The sequence below is a fragment of the Varanus komodoensis genome, unplaced genomic scaffold, assembly GCF_004798865.1.
Source record: "Varanus komodoensis strain SLA01 unplaced genomic scaffold, ASM479886v1 scaffold6_1, whole genome shotgun sequence".
Classification (NCBI taxonomy): domain Eukaryota; kingdom Metazoa; phylum Chordata; class Lepidosauria; order Squamata; family Varanidae; genus Varanus; species Varanus komodoensis.
The window spans coordinates 6,305,715-6,313,916 of NW_025336345.1; the positions used below are offsets into that span (position 1 = coordinate 6,305,715).

General features: G+C 46.8%; 1 protein-coding gene across 1 annotated transcript; it reads left to right on the forward strand.

Annotated features, from left to right (window-relative positions):
* Positions 1-5,306: 5,306 nt before the first annotated feature.
* Positions 5,307-8,202, forward strand: LOC123034034 (lysophosphatidic acid receptor 6-like). Its single transcript, XM_044451071.1, has one exon. The coding sequence runs from the start codon at positions 5,484-5,486 to the stop codon at positions 6,573-6,575; it is 1,092 nt and encodes a 363-aa protein (XP_044307006.1). The 5' UTR covers positions 5,307-5,483; the 3' UTR covers positions 6,576-8,202.

Genomic DNA, 8,202 nt, shown 5'->3' on the forward strand with positions numbered 1-8,202 from the left:
CCATGGACAACATTCCTCCAGGCCTTCCTGTCCTCCACCATCTCCCAGAGTCCACCTAAGCTCACACCAACTGCTTCAGTGACTCCATCCAGCCACCTCATCCTCTGCCGTCCCCCTCTTCTTTTGCTGTCAATTGTTCCCAGCATTAGGCTCTTCTCCAGGGAGTCCTTCCTTCTCATTAGGTGGCCAAAGTATTTGAATTTCATCTTTAGTATCTGGCCTTCTAAAGAGCAGTCAGGGTTGATCTCCTCTGACTGACTGGTTTGATCGCCTTGCGGTCCAAGGGACTTGCAGGAGTCTCCTCCAGCACCACAATTCAAAGGCCTCAGTCCTTTGGCACTCAGCCTTCCTTATGGTCCAGCTTTCACAGCCATACATTGCAACTGGGAAAACCATAGCCTTGACTATACACACTTTTGCTACCTGCCTCTTTTTTTGTTGGTCTACACATAGAGGATGGATGGCCAGAACATCTCCTGCACTGCTGCTCTTTCCAGAAGACTTTGTGTAGCTGCATACCAGGACTGCAGAAACTACAATCCTGCATTCAGACAACACGTCAAGCCATGGTGGCACAGAGAAGCCATAGAACAAACTGTAGTTTCTTATTGTGGTTTCTAAAGACCAAACTTATGATGAAATGTCACCACTGGATTTAGAGAACACAACAGGCCAAACATAGTAAAAACAACCCACAATAGCCTGTTCTGATGTCAGCCAGCATGTGATGATAGCAACACTGCAAATATAACCCCACTATCTTGCTTCCAACTGTAGTTTGGAATAAAACTTTTACACATCCTAGCCTGGAAGTAAGACTCATTGATCCAAGTTATTCTCTGTCAAGATCTATGTAGGATTGCACTGATAGAGTGTAACTCTATGTATGTGTAGAAAGAGAGAGAAAAATAGGGCTAGGGATTGCTGGAAGTTATAAAACTTTTTTGGTATAAATATGCATAGGATTGCACCCATAGCCACAAAATCAGACTGAAAATGCATGACTACGGCTGTGTAACTCTGCAACACACTTCTGGTTTTTACCCACCATGGCCATGAGTATTTGTCCCTAGACCTTCCTAACCTTGTTTAGCTAATTCTCCCAGCCCCCGTTGCTATACCAGCAGAAAGTCTTGGTAAAGGAACTTGGAAGACAGTTGTAAAAACGGAGGTGGTACCTCTTAGGCCTAAATCCAACAAAGGTTTGAACATGCTTCATTTATTGCCAAACCATGTGTTGGACTTAATCCATAGACTCCAGAATCTTTGTGGATTATTTATTTAATATAATTCAATATTTTTTGGTTATTCACTCCATTTAATGAGTAACCAAGGGGTGAGGTACACATAAAATAATTAGAATCAATGAAAAACACTGAAAAATGAATATATCCCCCATTCCACAATTTCTGTGCCTTTAATCTACAGTTGCTGCTCCCACATAAATAGGCCTGAGTAGGCCCATTTGTATGGCCACCCAGCTCAGAAGTGGTTCACATGAACCAACTGGCACACAAAGCATGAACGTTACCAGCACTTCCATTAGCAGAGTGTGAGGAAACATGCTGTATACAGCTGTTGTTCTGTGCTGTTTACTTGGTGTGGCCTCTGAGATGCTATCATGGGTACAATCAGGCCTGAGGGCTTGATTTGTTACTGTGACAAGCCAGTGTAGTATCTGCTTACTGATGTTCTGAATGGGCAACAGAGGTGGGGAGAGACAGAAAAAAGAATCTTTGGATGTTTTTAGATGGACCCTAAAACTGATAGATTCAATTCTAGTTAGCAACAGCACAAGTTTTCTCCATCACTTCAGGGAAAAGCTTTATCTGGTGAATTCCATCTTGTTTCACAGCTCTGACAGAAACACCGAACACTACTAGTTTTTGTCAGAGCCTCTTTACTAATGGCAAGAATGAATTGCCAGGAGTCACAGGGAAGATTGAATTGCCTTCAACCCTGCCTTTTCATTGATGAGATCACCCGGGGCCCCTGAGGTTACTTACAATAGCATGCTACAGGTAATGGTCTCCACCACCAACTACAAGCTTTTAGAACATACTCAGAATGGTTTAGAAGCTTTTAGAACATACTCAGAGTGGTTCTGAGTCAAATGGGACCAGCGGTTGGGGAGCTGATGACGAAATAAGGTGGACACAGACAGAAGAAGGTGAGAGGTCTGCAGAGGGGGCTCAATACAATGGCATTTGATTGCAGGATATTAACATAAGGATCACTCAGACACAGGGTCTTGGCATACAAATGAGGGTGACTGCAATGCTGTTAACCTGGCAGCCTGATCAGTTCTTATTGATCAGCAGAAACAATAGACCTGGCAGCTTCTTGGGGAAGCCATCAGGTCCCACTTCTAAAAGTAACAGCAAAGGCTAAACAGTAACCTGGCTTGGAATTTTTGGGTGCCTCCTGAGAAAGGGGTGCAGGTATTTTTATAACATAAGGGCACATAAGCAATCCTTTTCTGCCAGGATTTATCTGAATTTTCCCAACATTGGCAACATGAAACCACAGAGAGCCAATTTAATTGGGCATTCTACTGTTAATCTGCGGTCCTCATAAGGGAAGAGACACACAACAAGCCAAGTGTTACATTTGATGCACATCACAGGCCAGGGTACAGGCACTTTGAGAAATGGTGGTGGTTTTCCAGACACTCGAAAGTCATTCCAGGGAAGGCTTACAATAGCATTTGCCACTTGGTCATTGCCATGCAAACATGCACAGCTAATTGCAATGGAGCAGCCAATTAAGCAGGCAAAGAGCAAAACAGGGTTTTTACTGGCAAACAATGATTTACAAGAGACAAGCCAGGGTTGTAAATGAGACAAAGTATGCAGGATAGCAGGCAAGTTTAATCAGAATCAAAAATCCAAGGTCCATAATACAGAGGCTTAAACATGAGCTTTAGGCCAAGCTACAAAGCCCTAGAAACTACTACTGTTTTCAATAAAGTCCAGACACAAAATTTTGGCTTACGTTTCCAGGGTCTCCCGATCCCCTCCCAACAGCTCTGCTGCTGTAAGTTACAATCTTTACTATGGAGGAGTTCTTTGGAGTCCAGTGCTTCATCTTAAAGGAGACTTAAAGCTGTGCCTCTGAAGATGCCAGCATCCTCTGGGACTGGGTGGACACTCAGATTCTGCCTCTGATGCAAAGCTCTCCTCTCCTGGCAGGGCAGTCCTACGGCTCCTCTGTTTCTTCTGACTGAGGTGGCTCCATGGTTTTATCTGTCTCAGAGTCTTCTAAGCCCCTCAGATTCCTCTATTGGGGTCAGAACAAACCTGTTTTGGAATCACATGTCCAAGAAAGTGCAAACTTTATGGCAGAATTGATGGACAGTTTTAGAGACTAGATCCCAGAAAAACATCACGATGATGCTGACCTTCTTTATGTTCACACATGAGCCAAATTCAGTAGAACAAATGAATAGATTACTCTATTGCACGTTACAACAAATGAATAGTCCATGTCCAATTTAAGGTGCTTGTATCAACCTATAAAGCCCTAAATGGCTTGGGACCAGGATACCCGAAGGAATGTCTTCTCCCCTATATGCCCTCCCACGCCCTAAGATCTTCAGCTTAGGCCCTGCTCTGGGAACCCTCCTTGAAAGAGGTTAGGAGGGTGAACACCCGGAGGAGTGCCTTCTCTGTGGTGGTGCCCCGACTGTGGCATGCACTCCCCAGAGAGGTTTGCCTGGTGCTGACTTTATATTCTTTTCAGCGGCAGGTAAAAACCTTTTTATCTGCCCAACATTTGAAGGTTTAAATAATTTTAATCTGGTTTTATTATATTTTCAGTTGCATTTTGTTATTTTGCTATTGTATTTTGTTATTGCATTTTTTGATTGTTGTGTATTTATTGCCTATTTATTGTAAGCTGTCCTGAGACAATTGAATTGTGTGGGACGGGATAAAAATATTCTAGATAGATAGATAGATTATTGTTTTGCATGTTCCTTAACACCCCTTCTATGGCCATGTGCTGCCACGGGCAAATCCAGCCTTCTCCCCTCACCACCCCCTGGAATGCCCTCTTATTCATCTCTTACAACATTGGAAATGCAGCCAACACAGTTCTTCCCACATTGGCTGTAGGGGAAGGGGCAGATCTGAGCACTGGTTCTCTGCTCCAAGGTCGCAGCTCTTTTCTGGCCATAAGATCATTCTGCCCAGCTCTTCGACTGCATGTTTCTTTCCTCAAGAGAGTACCTCATCCCTCTAGCCTAGAACACATGCAAACTGTGTACTAGTCTCTTGCACACAATTCATTCCTGTAGGCACACTTTTGGGTTGAATTTGCTGGATCTAAAAGATCCAAGGTTTAATTCTTTGTTAATGTGAATTAGGGTGAAAAGAAAAATAAGAATTTGAGGTAAACAACAGCCCTGAAAGTGCAAGACAGAAGGGACAACTGTATCCTATATGCACTGCAGTCCCAGCAGTCTCAAAAATGACCATAATCAGCATCAAAAATAAAAATGGAGCTTTGCATATGTGCAAGGGCAGGATAAAGACAGGAAACAGGGACAGACTGATACGGGTGGCCACATCAACCTTCCAGAGTAATTTTCACTCACCACTGCATCTCTCCTAAAGCCACACAGAACCAGTGGGAGAGCAGGCCCCTTTCAGGATACGCGAAGCACACGAGGTATGTATGGATGCAGCAGACCTTTGGAATTCCCCACACCGAAGATTTCTGATTATTTGTACTGCAAAGGGAGGGTTGCTGGACAGCGTGTGCATCTGTGTGGCAGGAGCAGGGACGGGGGAGTGTGCAGCAAAGGCATTTTGCAGAGGATTGTAAAAGGATCCTCTGCAATACCTCCATTCCTACCCAGAAAGGGGTGGAGGGTGCTTGGTTTGCATTTCTGATCTCATGCAACCAGCTCAACAAGAGCCTGTCAGAGGCAACAGCAAGATGGCAGCCTGAGGCTCATCCCCTGTTAAGAAATGCTGCACACTTGTTCAGCTAGTTGATTTCTCCCTGGGGTACTTAGACCTGAAGGATCTCTTTTGGCAACTGAAGTGAGAGGCATGGGAAACTTCAGCAGGGAAGTGTGGCAAGCAAGGGAGGAAATGCACTGTCAAGACTGCTTGGGGGAGGGTGGGAGAGCTTTTGCATGAGTAGGTGGAAGACCAGAGCAGAGAAGGAAGAGAAAGTAATATCGCTGAGAAGGTTTGACAGGCCCCCCAGTGGATAAGAGAATTCCTTTGATATGGGATCTGGGATTTCTGCTTGAAAAAGAGCTCCATGCAGCTACAAAGCTAGCTGCCATCTGCCAGTGCCACTGGCCAAGTGAAATGTCTCAGCAGAGTCCCTGGGTTGCAATTTTTTTAGAGCACGCTGGCCTGCGGGGCATGTGGATGCACACAGGGCGAGACTGTGCCCTGCCCTTGCAGATCACACGTTCTTTCCTCTGGGGCCCAAGCTGTGGTCCCAGAGGATTCCAGAAATAGTCCATGTGCTGGGTTAATCGGACACACAGCTCTCGTTTTGCCTTGCAGATGTGGGGAAATGGCACGCACGCTTCAGGGGAAGCCCCAGGCTCTCACCCGAACAGTTCAGCACCTTTCCAGTGTGTGGCTGAGGCAGAGTTCCAGCACCTGCTCCTGCCGATCACGTACAGCCTGGTCTGCGTCCTGAGCCTGGCCTCCAACGGCGTGGCCCTGTGGAGCTGCTGGGCCAGCCGGGCCCAGGCGCCACCCATTATGATTTTCATCTACAACCTCATTGTCATTGACCTGCTCTTTGCCTTCTCACTGCCCTTGCAGGCAGTGTATCATGCTCGACGCAATGACTGGCCCTTTGGCGAAGGCCTCTGTAAGGTCACCAACGCCCTCTTCCTGGCCAATATGTTCAGCTGCACCCTCTTCCTAGCTTGCATCTGCCTGGAGCGTTACGTGGCCATTATCCACCCCGTCCGCTACCTGCGCTTGAGGTGGCCCCTCTACCGTGTGCTGCTCTCCATGGCCATCTGGTCCTTGGTAGGGATTGGGCTGTTGATACTCTTCTCCAAGAAGACGGTGACCCGACGCTTCACGAATGGGAATACAGCCTGCATGGAGAATTTCCCAGCTCAGGTCTGGAGCGGAGGCCTGGCAGCCATGGTCCTGACCTGCTCGGCCCTGGGCTTCTTTGTGCCTTTCCTCACCATCATCATCTGCTCCATCGTGATTGCTCGGCGCATTATGAACCTGCCCCAAGGCTCGGCCCAGGCATCTTCACTGCGCAGGCGTTCACTCCACACCCTCCTGATGGTGACTGGCCTGCTCACCTTCTGCTTCCTACCTTTCCACACCATCCACTCGCTGCATACCCTTGCCCGGATTGGCATCTTGCCAGCCCCAGGGCTGCTGTACTTCACATGTTCAGCCCAGCGTGCAGCCATGGCCCTTGCCAGCATCAACAGTGCCCTGGACCCTCTTGTGTACTACTTCAACACAAAGCCTGCCAACCGGAAACTACCTTGCTGTGCCACAGTTGGTCAGAGCTTCATGGATTCAGGCGAGGCTGCCAGCCTGACACTGGAGGGCCTCAGGGGCGTGGCTTAGAAACTGAACTGCTTCCAGCCTGGGGGCCAAATCAACTTCAGACAACAGGCCAAAGGCAAAAGGGGCAGGAACAACATGCCAGCATGCTTGAGTTTAATATCCTTAGTCCCAGAGGCATTTCAATCTTTTGCAAGGGTGCAGGGGGATATGAAAATCTGGGAAGCCACCAAATAGTTGGCATTCGGTAGAAACTGGCTGGTGTCTGGGGAAAGGGGATCTGGTCATTTGGAAAAAGTCAGAGAGCCAGCCGGGGTCCCCAGGTGGCCAGATTTGATCTGCAGGGCTGAGGTTCAACACCCCTGACCTAGAGACTGAGGGTTTGCTTAATATTACTGTCCAGAGAATCATCTGACTTGTCTTACCACCAGCTCCACCAAAATTCGTATTTGAACGTGAATGACCTCTAGAATGGTGTCCTTACTTGAATAAGGATGGAATAATCTTCAATGTCAAGGCAGCTTTGGTATGCCTAAACTGAATACACTGGTATTGGAGGCTCAGAATGTAGATTGCATGCTTGTGCAAGGCAGTTCAGTGGAAGAAGAACATGGAGGAGTTTCAGTGAAGTCCTTCTGAAAAGGCATATTATTGTATGTACTGTTGCTCTTTGTGCGTTAAACACATACACCCCACCACACACACACGATCAATATGCTTGCCTGCATTTTTGGCATGTCCTTGGGTGTGCGGCTATGGGGCTGCCCTGATGAGCTCCTGCAGTTCAAAAGTTACCACTGTGCAACTTGCAAGGCTTACGACGTGGGTCTGCTTGGTCTGAGCCAAGATCCAGAGGGCAGCAGGGAGAGCCTTCTCAGAGTTGGGCGCGTGCATGGGCACACACGCAGCAGGTCCAAATGGGCATGGTGGGCCGGATCCGGCCCCTGGGCTGTAGTTTGAGGACCCATGGATCACAGGGTCATGGTGGGCTTTAGGGATTTGGCATAAGGACCAGCAGCTCTGAATGTTTTTGGAACAGTCAACTGGCCTCAGAGTTGGGGTTCTGAAATTAATGCTTGGCAAAGTGTATGTGAGTAAGAGAAGCAGCAATTTCAAATGGAGGTGGGAGCGGAATAGGGGTACTGAGAGCTGGCTGAAGGTAAAGCATCTTTGTATCTCTTTTTTGGCGGTTCTGATATAAGTAATGTATTTGCTGCCTTGTGTTAGTGCCTCTGCCTCCACTTACACTGTAGCTTTGTAAATCAAACCAATACTGTAAAAACCAGGCATGTCTTTGATGTGTTCTTTCTGTCCCTGGAACATCTTATTACCTGGAAAAGTGGAGATACACAATGGTATTTAAAAAAACATAAATACACGTGCCTACTTTGAAACTCCATATTGATGTTTTGCGTCTTGTAGGTCTCTGCTCTTTGTTCTGCACACAGAAGTCTTCAGTTTGTTCATTCTGTCTCCCCTTCTCACACTCCTATAGCTGTGAGCAAATATACTACAAAACCATGTTTTGTAAATATGCCTCCTCTAAGCCTAGGTACAAAAAGAAACTGGCTACTGAAAGGGAAAAAAAATGGTAGGGTTGGCTGAAAGAACAGGATGGAACTGCTTTGCAAGTGTGAGACAAAGGTATTTATTTTATAATAAAAAGGAATAAGAATGCAACATAAAATAA